Source organism: Halichoerus grypus, chromosome 9 (genome assembly GCF_964656455.1).
Source record: "Halichoerus grypus chromosome 9, mHalGry1.hap1.1, whole genome shotgun sequence".
Taxonomy (NCBI): Eukaryota; Metazoa; Chordata; class Mammalia; order Carnivora; family Phocidae; genus Halichoerus; species Halichoerus grypus.
The window spans coordinates 127,724,240-127,738,829 of record NC_135720.1 but is presented as its reverse complement, the minus strand read 5'-3'; the positions used below and the strand labels follow the sequence as shown (position 1 = coordinate 127,738,829).

The following is a 14,590-nucleotide window of genomic DNA, read 5'->3' as shown; positions in this document are numbered from 1 at the left end:
GTGCATTGTGCCAGATATTGCTTATATCCTTAATATTCTAAAGTATTTTAAGTGCTCTCCGCCCCATACCCTGAAGAATTTTATAGTTATCATCTCCACAGATTCTTGTCTCCACAAGAATCCTGTGATCTATGTAGCACAAATACTATCTCCATTTTTCAGGTTAAAAAGCTTAAGCTCATGAACTTTAAATAATCTAAGTTTCCAAAAAAGTGAGAAGACTTGAATGTGTGTCTTCTGACCATCACTTGTCGACCCGTTTCACTACAACACCATGCACTTTAATTTTTTAGAATTCTTTAGAACACTCTTGGCTGTCATTTTGTGTTGTGTTTGAGGGGAGTGCTCATTCATTGCTTTCTAAACAATGTTGCATTTTTTAAAGATTTTATTTATTTATTTGTGAGAGAGAGAGAGAGAGAGAAAGCATGAGCTGGGGGGAGGGGCAGAGGGAGAGGGAGAAGCAGACTCCACACTGAGCAGGGAGCCAGACGCAGGGCTTGATCCCAGAATCCTGAGATCATGACCTGAGCCAAAGGCAGACAGCCTACTGAGCCATCCAGGTGCCCCATAAACACTGTTACATTTGAATGGCAATTCCCACAAACCAAATTTTTAGTTCTCAAACTTAAAAATCATATTCTTAATTTCAGCAATTTATATTTCAATATTTGCTGTTGATTTCTGTGATGGATTAGGGGATGAGTAGCCGTACACAAAATATATGAAATGTGATGTTCCAGAACAGATTTTGCACCACCAATTCTTAAAGTATAGATATTCATACTTCTAAAGACATTGCTTTTGGAATAATTTCTTTTTAGTGATGATGTTCTTTGGCTTCAGGGTACAGACAGGATCTATTTTCTCTTTCTAATGTTGATGATATCCTAGTTAAAGCATTATTTCTCAGGTATAGATTCAAGATACAAATCTGTGATTGGCAGCTTATTTCAATTCCTCTCTGTGAGTAGGCTTCCACACTCTGGTTCTTACTTGGGAACATCTCTGCCCATACTTACCTCCTTTTTGGATTTAAACCTCTTATTTCTTTGTGTTTTTCTTCCTTTTGGGGCTCATTCCTTTGGACATAAACTAATTTCCATGACTTTCCGTCTTCTAAAACACCTATTTGAAGAGATTTTTATCATATTAACCTAGATATTCTTCAAAGGAAACCCAAAGGTTCAAAAAATATTTGTTATTTGTAGAATTCATGGTGTTTTTCTTTGTGATTTAGCAACTGGAGGTAAAGCTCATTGTTGTTATTATAACAGAAGTACTTAATGAAATGACCTCTACTAGGTATTTCTTGAATGTCAACTGTGTGGCTATTTCCATGTTAGATACTGTGAAAGACACAGAGAAATATACTACCTCCCACTTCCACCATGAATTTAGTTGAACAATCAAGATATATATTCGTAGCTTAACCAAACAGAAAGCAATTTAATGCATTCTATCAAGAAACACCTATACTTCACCAAACAGGAACTTTGATGGGTAAACCAAATCTATGGTATGGTTCTTAGTGATGCTTTCAACTTTCTATCAAGGGAAATTGAATAAAGTGTCTAAGCAATTCATAATGACATTCCTTCAAATCTCAAATGTAAATAGTTACAAAATATGTTTTAAGCAGTCTAGTATTGCAATTACAATTGCAAATCAACTGTATTTAATTGGGACAATTCAAAACTCTCATATTTTTTTTTAAAGCATTTTGTCTTTCTTTAACTTACTCAAGGAATGGAGTAATAAAAAAATACTAACAGTAAATAATCTTATTAAAAATACCATATTGACACAGAAGTTACAGAGGGTAAGAAAGATAAGGAGGACCACATTGATTGATTGATTGATTGATTGATTTAGGGGGGATAGGTTTCTCCTTTTAGAAAAAAAATTATTGAGGTATAATTGACAAGGCATATTAAAATTAGTTTCAGGTGTACAACATAGTGATTTGACATTTGCATACGTTGCAAAATGATCACGACAACAAGTCTAGTCACTAACCGTCACCATACAAAGTTGATACAACATTATTAACTATATTCCCCATGCTGTATGCTGTACATTACATCCCTATGACTTATTTATTTTATACCTGGAAGTTTATACTTTTTAGTCCCTTCATCTTTCACTCACCACCACCCCCACACTGGCAATCAACCATCTGTTCTCTGTATCTATGAGTCTGGGTTTTGTTTTGTTTTGTTTGCTTTTTTTTTTTTTTTTTTTTGATTCAACCTATAAGTGAAATCAGTGCAGTATTTGTCTTTCTCTTTCTGACTTATTTCACTAAGCATAATACCATCAAGGTCCATCTATGTTATGGCAAGTGGCAATGATTTCATTCTTTTTTATGGCTGAGTAATATTCCATTTCATATATATACCACATTCTCTTTATTCATTCATCCATTGATGGACACTTAAGTCGTTTCCATAACTTTGCTATTATAAATAATGCTGTAATGAACATAGGGGTGCACATATCTTTTCAAATTAGTGTTTTTGTTTTCTTTAGATACACTTCCAGTAGTGGAATTGCTGGATTATATGATACCTCTATTTTTATTTATTTATTTGTTATTTATTTATTTATTTATTTATTTATAGAGAAGTAGAGAGAGAGAGAGAGAGAGAGGTGGGGGGCCAGGGCAGAGGGAGAGGGAGAGAGAGAAATGCTTAAGCAGGCTCCACACCCAGCATGGAACCAGACATGGGGCTTAGTCTCACAACCCTGAGATCATGACCTGAGTCGAAAACAAGAATCAGACAGTTAATTGATGGAGCCACCCAGGTACCCCATATAACTTTATTTTTAATTTTTTGAGGAAGCTTTATATCGTTTTCTATAGTGACTCCAACTGTTTACATTCCCACCAATAGTGCATGAGAGTTTTCCTTTCTTCACATCCTGCCAACACTTATTGTTGTTTTGTTTTGTTTTGTTTTTTTGAGAATAGTCATTCTGACAGGTGTGTGGTAAGTCTCTTTGTGATGCATTTCCCTGATGATGAATGATTTTGAGCATCTTTTCATGTGTCTGTTGCCCATCTGTATGTCTTTGGAAAATTGTCTATTCAGATCTGCTCCCCATCTTTTAATTGAATTTGTGTGGTTGTTATTGAGTTACATAGATTCTTTTTATACTTTGGATATCAAACCCTTATCAGATATATAATTTATAAATATCATTTCCCATTTAGTAAGTTGCTTTTTCATTTTGTTGGTTGTTTCCTTCTCCGTGAAGAAACATTTTTAGGTTGATGTAGTATCATTTGTTTATTTTTGCTTCTGTTTCCCTTGCCTTTGGAGTCAGATCCAAAAAAGGAAAAAACAAAACAAAACATTTCTAAGCGCACTGTTGAGGCACTTATCACTTATGTTTTTTCTAGTTTTATGGTTTTAGATCTCACATTCAAGTCTTTAGTCCATTTTGAGTTAATTTTTGCATTGTGTAGGAAAGTGGTCCAGTTTCAATCTTCTGCATGTAGCTATTCAGTTTTCATACCATTTATTAAAGAGATCATTCTTTCCTCATTCTATATTCTTGTCTCCTTTGTGGTAATTTAACTGGCCATATATGTGTGAGTTTATATCTGGGCTACTTTGTTCTATTGATCTATATGTCTGTTGTTATGGCAATACCATACTGTTTTAATTATTATAAGTTTGTAGTATGGTTTGAAATCAGGGAGCATAATACCTCTAGCTTTGTTTTTTTTCTCAAAATTGTTTTAGCTGTCTGGGGTCTTTTGTGGTTACATACAAATTTTAGAATTATTTGTTCTAGTTGTGTGAAAAATGTCATCAGAATTTTAATAAGGGTTGCAGTGAATCTATAAATCGCTTTGGATAGTATGGACATTTTAACAATGTTAGTTCTTCCAATCCAGAAGCATGGACTATTTTTCCATTTATATTTGTCATTTTCAATTTCTTTCACCAATGTCTTATAGTTTATACTGTACAGAGAGTATGTGGAAGTGTCTCTCTCTTTTGATGTATTCAGCCATTCTGTCTTTTGTTTGGAGAAGTTAGTCCATTTACATTTAAAATAATTATTGATATATATGTATTACTACCATTTTGTTCATTATTTTCTGGCTGTGCTTGTAGTTCTTCTCTTTCTCACTTCCCTTGTCATTTGATAACTTTCTTTAGTGTTAGGTTTAGAGTCCTTTCTCATTTTCTCTTGTGTATTTATTGTAAGATTTCACTTTGTTGTTACCATGAGATTTACATATATCACACTAAGTATGTAACAGTCTATTTTGTTGATAGCAACTTAAATTTGAACACATTCCCAAACTCTACATTTTTACTGCCTCTCCCAACATTTTATGTTTTTGTTGTCACTTTTAATATATTTTTATTTTATATATTTCTTAATCAATTATTGTAGTTTTAGTTAATTTTACTCCTTCTGTCTTTTAATCTTCTTAGTAGTTTTATAAGTGATTAAGCTCCTACCTTTATCATATATTTACCTTTTCCAGTGATATTTTTACTTCCATATATTTTCTTGTTGTTAATTAGTGCCATTTATTTTCAATTTGAAGAAGTCCCTTTAATACCTCTCACAAGGCCAGTTTAGTAGTGATAAAGTACTTTAGCTTTTGCTTATCTGAAAAACTCTTTATCTCTTCTTCAAAACTGAATGATAATCTTGCGAGGTAGAGTATTCTTGGTTGGAAGTTTTTTCCCTTGAGCACTTTGAATAGTCATGGCCTCCCTTCTAGCTTGCAAAGTTTTTACTGAGAACTATCCTGATAGCTTTATGGAGTTGCCCTTGTAAATAACAATTTCTTTTTCTCTTGCTGCTTTTAAGATTCTCTCTTTATCCTTATCTTTTGGCATTTTAATTATAATGCGTCTTGGTGTGGCTCTCTTTGGGTTCATTTAATTGGAAATTTTGGGACTCCTGGATCTGGATGTCTGTTTCCTTTCCTAGCTTAGGGAGGTTTTCAGCCATTATTTCTTTACATAAGTTTTCTGCCCCTTTCTTTTTCTCTTCCCCTTCTGGGACCCCTATGTTGTGAATATCATTCTGCTTGATGTTGTCCCAGAGGTTTCTTAATTATACCCATTTTTTAAAATTCTATTTTTCTTTTTGCTGCTCCATCTGGGTGAGTTCCATTGCTTTCTCTTCCAGCTCCCTGACTCATTCTTCTACTTCATCCAGTTTTGTTAAATCCCTCTAGTGTATTTTTCACTTCAGTTCAATATTCTTTGTCTCTGTGAGTTTTGCTTGGTACTTTCCTGTTTCCTCTCATTGTTGAAGTTCTCACTGTGTTCATCCACTCTTCTCCAGAGTTCAGTGAGCATCTTTATGACTATTACTTTGAATTCTTTATCAGGTGGATTATTTATGTCTGTGCCATTAAGGTCTTTTACTGTGGTTTTTGTCTTGTTCTTTTGTTTGGAACACATTTCTCTGTTTTCTTTTTTTGCTTGACTCTCTGTGTTTGTCTCCATGTATTGGGTAAAACAGCTACCTCTCTCACTCTTGAAGGAGTGGCCTTGTGTAGGTGATGCTCCTTCTCATTCAAACTTGCCCTAGCTCTTGGTTGTCTCTAGAACCTTTGCGATTATCTAAATTCCCTGATTTATTTTGATATGCCCCTATTGTTGAGGGTATGCCAGGACCTGTAAATGATCCAAGGGAAATGATCTCATTTAGTACTTCTTTTCAGGCTGATTGGAAGTCAGACCCTCAGGCAGCAGCTTTTAAAGTCTGTAAGTATCTACAGCACTGTGGAGCAGCAGTCATAATCTCTGCTGGCCTCAAGACCAGGATATCTGCAGGTGTGCCCTGGACAACAGCTGCAAAATATCAGGGCCCCAGACGAGTGTAGAACTCTGTTTTGGGAATTTATCAAGCTGTGGTGAGGCCAAGCAGGTGGGCAAGGATGGTGAAACCATGCTTATTTTCCCTGAGAGTGACTCCTTAGCTTCTATGTGTGGGAAACCTGAAGCTTATCCCTCAAGCTGAAGCTCCATGCTAAGCAAATAGGCCTTTTTTCACAGGAGGACCTGGGTTGTGTTTCAGTCTGCTGCCTGTGCAGTGCCCTGGTGATTGTGGCCTGGCAAGAATAAACAGTACTTTAAATTGATGGCTGTCATAACTGGATTTTGTTCTTAAGGTAATCAAATCAGTCAATTTCATATTAAAAGAAGTAGCCTTGGGACACCTGGGTAGCACAGTCGATTAAGCATCCGAGTCTTGGTTTTGGCTCAGGTGATGATTGGGATTGTGGGATCGAGCCCTGCATCAGGCTCTGTGCTCAGTGCAGAGCCTGCTTGTCCTTGTCCCTCTCCCTCTGCTCCTCCCCAGCTCTCTCTCTCTCTCAAATAAATAAATAAATAAATAAAATCTTAAAAAAAAAAGAAGTAGCCTTATTGAGTTCACTAGAGATTTGATGACAGATCTTTTTCATTTAAGTTTCATTCTGTTTCTCCTGGTTGCTGCAACCTCTGAATTCAAAGCAACATTTTGCAGTTACAAAATATTTTGACTCTGAAGTTGTGCTAAAACTTGTATGAACTGATATCAAGGAATGTCAGGTAACTGACCTCTTACAGATGATAATTAAATACATCTGAGAAGAGTCTAAAGGAAAAAAAGGGAAAGGTTTTAATATAACTATCTTATAAATGCAAGTCATGTCTACTTTCCTTTTTCTGTAGACCAGTGGTTTTCAAATGAATTTTTATTGGCGGCAGCATTTTGCAATAAAATCTTACAAAAGCCCCCAATATATAAGCAGATGGAAGTTGAACTATTTTGAGGAATAAGGAAAGAAGAGCCCAGGTAGGTTAGTTGCTTCGTCTCCCTACTCCTCACCATCATGGGGCTCTTAAGAATCATTGGTTGAATGATAGGGATCAGTTTCTCCAATAAGACAATGTGTTTGCTAGATCCATCATCATGAGTCACATAATTCTCTGAAGTTCACTAAATTAACTCCACAGACATTGTATGGTCCTGAGTTTAAATATGCTGTTGAAAGTCACAAGCTATGGAACTAAGAAGCTATTAGTGGCAAGGTGAGAATGAAGTAGCCTGCTGAAGCAGAGAGCAGAGAAGGAGAAAGAGTCCTAGTGGCTTTTGATTCCTTAGCTGCTTCCCTCCTTCTCTATAGGCTGATTGTTCAAATTTTCCTTCAAATTCCTTTTTGCTGAAAGTGAGTTTATGCTGCATATTCTTTACTTGCAACCAGTAGTCCTGACAATACAAATACCATGAACATGGCTATTTTTTTTTAAATTCCAACAACATTTGTAGAGGTTATTCTATGTGAAATAATGCGAAATTGAACATGATGGTCTCTGCCAGTAGAGACATGATGATTTAGTGAGAGAATGTGGAATGCAAAGCAATCATTTCAATGCAAAAACCATGGCTCACTATGCTTCTATATGATCAATGATTCTACACGTCATTCTGGAGAGAATGTCACTGAAACCAGGTAAACTTTCTATCTGATGTCTGCTAAAATATTTTATTTTTTTATTTGCTTAATTTCATGGATAAGGGAGAAAGTCTGATCGATCACTCGGTGAAGGAAAAATCAGCTGCTTGGAGAACTACAGAAATTGAGGATTATTCAGAGGATGCATCTTACTTGGAGGAACTGGAAGAACACAGATTTTCAGTTTGGTGAGTAACTTACCCTGTCTTTCTCTTTTCAAGTTTAAGTTCATTGAATTAAACAAGCCTTTATTCATCCCATTCTTTTATTATTCATTTATTCAACAAATATTGATTGCATGTCTATTGCAGGCTATATATGTACTGACTTGGGAAAGCTCATAGTCCAATGAAGTATATGGATGCTTAAAAACATCAATGTGATGTGATAGTGATATAAATAAAAAAACTCACAAAGTGCTACATACACACATGGAGAAGTTGATGGCCAAGTTTCTTTGAGAATGGAGAAGCATTCTCATAAAAAATTTGAGCCAAATCTTAGGGAGAGGAATGCAGTTGAAAAGTGGTGACAGTTTGCTGTGGGCAGCATCTGGAAGTGGAATTGGGAGGGTGGCTGGGGTGGAAATGTGCTGTAAACCTTAGTTCTCTTAAGATTCAAGCAGATGATAGTTATTGCTCTCTTTACCTGGTGATGTATATACAGGTGTATCTGCAAGCATACATGTAATAAATATTTAAAAATGCATAAAAGAGTGAGCAATGGAGCCTCTTAGCGGTAATGATTATAGGATTTTGCAATGGTGGGATTTGTCAAGGGTGGGGGGAATGAACGCCAGTAAATGACAGTGTGACACATGGAGTAACCCAGGAAAGAAGAAGAGATCAAGGAGCTATATTCAAAGTCATCCATTCCAAACCACTGCCTCCCTGCCTACCTCAAGATCCTTGCCCTGAATGGTTTCCCCAATGGGCAATTACCTACCCCGTAACTTAGTCCCAAAGATATTCTCTTACTCTTCCATCCCAGAACCACCATTGGGAAAACATAGTATCAGCTCAAATTTCGTTTATCCAGTCATAGTTTTAATAAGTTCTACTGGTTTTTAGTTAAATTTCAAAGTTTAAATACTTTTCACCAATGCTTTCCTGAAGAAATTGAAGTGTGGTCTCCAGGCTAACTAATGAGTCATGTTCTGAATCACGAGATGCAAGACTGTGCTTCAGAAACATCAGGCAGGAATGGGAGCCAAGGAGTCCAGAAGATGAGAAATATTCATACTTCTTCTAGAAAGAAAAATAATATACAAGAAATGCTCTAAGTCTAGACTAGAGATTAGCAAGTACAGGTCCCAGGCAAAATTCTGTTATCCATCTGTTTTTGTTAAAAAAAAAAAAAAAGGTATAGCTGGAACTGAGGCATAGCAGTTTGGTTACATATTGTCTTTGTTTTTCTGTACAATAACAGAATTGAGCAGTTGAGGCAAAAGCAGTATGACCCATAAAGTCTAGAATATTTACTATCTAGCTCTTTACCAAAAAAGTTTTTCACCCTTGCTCTACACTGACGTAGATATTTCTCTGTTGTTCACTCATGACATTCACATTATTTTTAAGATATTTTTATGCTTGGGGGCGCCTGGGTGGCTCAGTCGTTAAGCGTCTGCCTTCGGCTCGGGTCGTGATCCCGGGGTCCTGGGATCGAGAACCGTATTGGGCTCCCTGCTCAGTGGGGAGTCTGCTTCTCCCTCTCCCACTCCTCCTGCTTGTGTTCCCTCTCTCACTGTGTCTCTCTCTATCAAATAAATAAAATCTTTAAAAAAAAAAGATATTTTTATGCTTGGGTGCCTGGGTAGCTCAGTTGGTTAAGCATCTGACTTTGGCTCTGGTCATGATCTCAGGGTCCTGAGATCGAGCCCCACATTGGGCTCAGCAGGGAGTCTACTTGTCCCTCTCCCCCTCCCCTTGCTCATGCTCTCTTTCTCTCTCTCAAATGGATAAATAAAATCTTTTTATAAAAAAGGTATTTTTATGGTTATTTCCTTTATCAGGTTGGGGCTCCTTGTGTGTTTTGGTTATCTATTGCTGCATGATGAATCTCTGAAGGCTGAGTGTCTTGAATACCAACCATTTTATTTGTTCACAGTTCTGTGGGTTGAGAATTCAGGCAGAGACACATGATGAAAGGCTTGTCTCTGCTCTACCATGGCTGAGGCTTCAGCAAGTTGGCTCAAATGGCTGGGGTCTGGCTTGAATACTTCCATTGGGACCATGTGTCTGGGATCTTGGTTCCTGCTCTCATCTGAGGTCCTCACTTTTCCACACGGGTCTCTCTCTGCTGATGTTTGGGCTGCTTCTCAGCATGGTGCCTGGGGTCCAAGTAGCATCTTTCCAAGCAGAGGAGGTGGAAACTGCAGATATCTCAAGGCCAAGTTATACTGTATTCTATTGGTCGAAACAAGTCACAGGGTCAGGCAGAGGAGGAATAGATTCTACTTCCTGATGTGAGAGCAGAAAGGTGGCATTGCAAAACGGCATGTGGCCATCTTTGGAAGCATAACTTACCACATTTTGCTTTATTTCTGTGTGCACAGCTCCTAGCATAGGGCTCAGCAAATATTTGTTGAATAAAACAAACAGATTAATAGAAATGAAAGGGCAGAGGTGTTATGGGTAAACCTGAGGATGGATTCCAGTTTTGCCACTGCTTGTAACCTTAAACAATTTACTTACCCTCTCGGAAACTATTTTATCCTGTATGAAACTGAGATAATAATACCTGTACTTGAATGCTGTGGTTCTTGTAGAAGTTGAAAGATCACGTATAAAAATCGAACATGTAGATTTTTCATACAGGCAACTAATATTATTAACATTAATAATAATAAAATTTAAGGAAAATGTCTTTTCCAGAGGTTAAAATCGAGGCCAAAGGTCACACTGGCATGATTTCTCATTTCTCACATCTGTCTTCCTTTCTGGTCTTCAAACACACCAAGCTCTTTATCACATCAGGGACTTCGCAGTTGATGCTTCCTAAGTCTGAGATGTTCTCTCCATCCTTAGTAGTATGGTTATGGGCACAAACTGTAAGCCTCCCCAGAGAGGCCTTTCCTGACTACCACCCCTCTTCTGATTATTTACTTTCTCATCACCTTGTTTTCTTCTTTAAAGTACTCATCCCAGTTTAAATTAATCTTTTATGGTTATTTCATTTATTTACTGATTTATGCTTTTTTCACTAAACAGAAGCTGTAGGCAGGAAGGAACCCCTCTTGTCTGGTCACTCCTGGGTCTCCAGGCCTTGCTTCTAGAATACCTGGCTTATAATAGGCAATCAGTAAATATTTACTGAACGAGTGAGGAAAAGGATAACTGAGTGATCTGTCAGCTTCTCTCTCTCTCCCAACTCCCTTGGTTGTAATACCTATTTATTTACTTTCAATCTCTCCCTTCTTTGAAATTGCTACCATTAAAAAAAAGAAGTAATATGGGATAATTAACCACTATAAACATTTCTTTTTAAACCAGGATTGAGGCTATGGGGGCTGCTGAGACTTCTATAAACTTGTGTTTTAACTGGTCTGAGATACAATCTGAACAATTTCCTTGATGTTTTATTAGAGCTGGTAAATCATTTATTGGGGCAGCCTTTACCTAAATCCTCTCCAAATCCCCATAAAATGCATTTAACACAGAATACTGTACGACCCAGCTTCAAAGATATATGTGACATTGTATGAGAAGTATTTGCTTCAGTGCAGCAAGTTTGAACGTATGCATTTTCTTTCTCTATTTCTTATATGGCCAATCTCACTCCACTTCTCTCCTTCCCCTGTGCCTCATTGTAACATGCTGATTTGGGTAAACCTTGTAGATTGTTAAGTCTTCAGTCAATCACAGCTTCCAATTAAAAAAAAAATGTATAGGACCTTTAGCTAGTCAAATGCAAGTTTATCTTGTTTGTAGCTGTCAATTAAAAAAAAAAAGCTTCCAAAATATAAAACTTAAATTTTCTCAACCAGATATATGCTGGGGTGATGGGAAGACTGTCTTCTGCTTATATTTTGAGATAACATGATATATCCAAGGTATCCCTCCATACTCTTGTAGTACAAGATTTATTTCCAGCATCACTCATTTGGATGTGCAGTGGTTGGCTCTGTTATATACTCCCCTAACACCCTGCACATTTTCTTTGTGCTCCTTGGCTCACCGTGATGAGGTGTTCCATAGTCCCTTTTTCTCATTAGACTGGAAGTTTAATAAATTTCACAGGGGTAGAGATTAAGTCTCTCATGTTCTTTCTGGTCTGGCCACAATGATTGATAAATTGCAAGCACTTAATAAATATTTGCTGAATTAAAACATGAAAAAATAAGAGGGAAATAAGATTATTGGCATTTCCGGGGCTCCTGAGTGGCTCAGTTGGTTAAGCATCTGACTCTTGGTTTTGTCTCGGGTCATGATCTCAGGGTCATGAGATGGAGCTGTATGTCTGGCTCCATGCTCAGCGGGGAGTCTGCTTGAGATTCTCTCCTTCTCCCTTTGCCCCTACCCCCATCCCCCACTTGAGTGTGTGAGCTCATGAGTGTGCACTGTCTCTCTCTCTTAAAATAAATAAATCTTAAAAAAAAAGAGAAAGAAATGATGTTAGAAATTACAAGTACAGTTGAGACTGTGTTGGGATACAATTATATGCATCCATAACAACATACATTTCTGTTCAGTTCAAAAAATAAATATATTTTTTTGGGGAGTCCACTGGGAGCTTTATTTTTCATTTCATTTCATTTCATTTCATTTCATTTCATTTCATTTATTTACTTACTTATTTATTTATAGATAGCGTGAATGGAAAGGAGAGGCAAAGGGAGAGGGAGAGAAAGAATCTTGAGCAGGCTCCATGCCCAGTGCGGAGCCCAAGGAAGGGTTCGATCTCAGGACTCAGAGGTCATGACTTGAGCCAACATCAAGAATCTTAAAAGAGTCTGGTGCTTAACTGACTGAGCCACCTAGGTACCCCTGGGGGCTTTTTTTAAATTTATTTTCCTATGAGGGAAAGATTTCAGTGAGAAAGTCTACAACGTCCATTCTGTTAATTACATAAAAAACCACTTATTTGCCTGTGTAAACAGAGCTATAGAATCTCATTGCCTCTGGAGTGAATCGGATTCCCTGGGTCCTAATGCAGTGCCTTATTCTTGGCACAGTGACTTCTTCACAGAAGTAAACCAGATTACGTGTTAAGTTCCTCTGGAAGTTAGTGCTAACAACTGCTTCAAGGCAGTGGTTGAAAGAAGTTAACATAGTTTTTGGAGGTACCTGACTCCCAACTGGGGAGAAGACTCAGTAACAAGGCAATCTAAAAATATTTCCATTACTATTCAGATACGACTAGATGGGTAAACGACTAGAGATTCACATACTTTTAGAGCAGGAAGGGGGCTTGGGGATTATTTAGTTCAGCCTTGTCTGTTTATACAAGTACAAAGCTGAGACCTATAGATGGTAAGTGACTTGCCTTAGTCGTACAGCTAATAAGTAATGGAAATGGGACTAGAACCCACTTCCTTTCAATCTTAATCCAGTCCCAATTATAAAAAATAAATTCTCCCTACAACTCTGCTAGTCGTTTTATAGTTTCCTGTTTTTATCAATTGCAAGCTGCTGTGATACTCATTAGTACTTTGAATAGAAGGTGCTAATTCTTGGGAAAATGCATATGATGGATTAATGTCAGTTTTCTTCTGCCATGGGGGTGGGGAGTGGGCAGATGCCTCCATGTGTGTAAAAAGCACACGTGGCTGGCCACACAGAGTGTTCTCAGCCAGTTGTTTATGTGGCTGACCTGAGTTTGTTGCTTAGGGAAGGTATGAGTTAACGATAAACATCGCAACAGGAAAGTTATTCTTTAATAAAAGTGATACACTTCCCTTTTTTATAACACACATGTGATTTGACGTTGAAATAAAATGCAGATGCTACTTTGATTGGCGTATTCCCTATTGTGCTTTTCCAAAACACCTTCACATATGGTCTGCCTCATTCCTGAGAAATGACTTGTTGTTTATGTCATACAAACAGAACAGATTGATTTTACAGTGAGTAAGGAGGATGATGAATTGTACGTTGGAGAGAAATCCTTGTCTCGGCAATCTAAACACTTGAAAATAAATGTTGCTTTTTGGAAAAGGCTCTTGTGATACACCCACAATCTCTGCATTTCATGCCCCCTTTCTAGGGGTTAAATGGATACACACATGCAATCTCAGCAAATAGGAAGTGTACTTATAGTAACCTCAAGATATCATTGTTCTTTTCACCATTTAAACATACCTGTGAGACCTAACAAATCAAAAAAAATGGCAAAGTTGTCCCAAAGAACCAACTCCAAACATCTATTTTCAATATTGTATCTGTACTATGACCAGAATAAAACATTTCGCATTATTATTTCTTTATTGGTCAAGTCAGTTTTAAATATGAAATTTTTACCAGAAGCTTTCTTGGAGGTCTTCAACTTTTATCCCATCAGGATTATCCTGCACAAAACACTGAAAGTAATGTTATGCCCTCACTCCTCTGACAATAGGCTAACCACAGTCATTTTTGCAGAATTTTACAGTTTATCAATCCCTTAATCACTCCCGTATTTTTTAAAATTTGGTACTCAAAACAGCCTTGTGAGATAATACTATTCACCTTATTTTACGGATTATATAAGGGAAGTCCAGAGAGCTCAGTTGGTTTATTTACCAGCACTCAACTAGCTGGTCTGTATGTATCGCTCTCCTGTTCTCTTTCCACTATGGCTTCTCCTCTAGCATGTTTCTACTATAACACTTCCTGGCTAGCCTCCGTTTCATATGTAGATTTCACTTTGTGCATTTTGCCGCTTTTACTGTTTTAAGTTATAGTTTACTGGCATGTCCCACAGAGTTGGGTGAATGTGGGGTGAAGATAAAATGCCATGGAGTTAGTTAGTTGCTAACTAAGTCAGTTCTAGAATGACCCAGCAGAGCCAAATCCCTGTGGAGGTACATTCCTTATAGTAATTTATCAATGATCCACATACAATTAGGTACTTATTGACTGATGTTTTTATCTTATGAGGTGTGGCTAAAGCATGACCATCTATTCC

At 37.3% G+C, this 14,590-nt stretch overlaps 1 protein-coding gene across 1 annotated transcript in view; it reads left to right on the top strand.

The window, feature by feature from the left end:
* The window catches only part of LOC118555715 (uncharacterized), a gene marked incomplete at its 5' end in the record, with an annotated part of 226,852 nt that overhangs the window by 142,137 nt on the left and 70,125 nt on the right, over nucleotides 1–14,590 (top strand). The window contains one exon of the mRNA XM_078054373.1: nucleotides 7,550–7,674. Coding sequence (XP_077910499.1) covers nucleotides 7,550–7,674 — 125 coding nt within the window. The remainder of the gene's footprint in view (nucleotides 1–7,549; nucleotides 7,675–14,590) is intronic.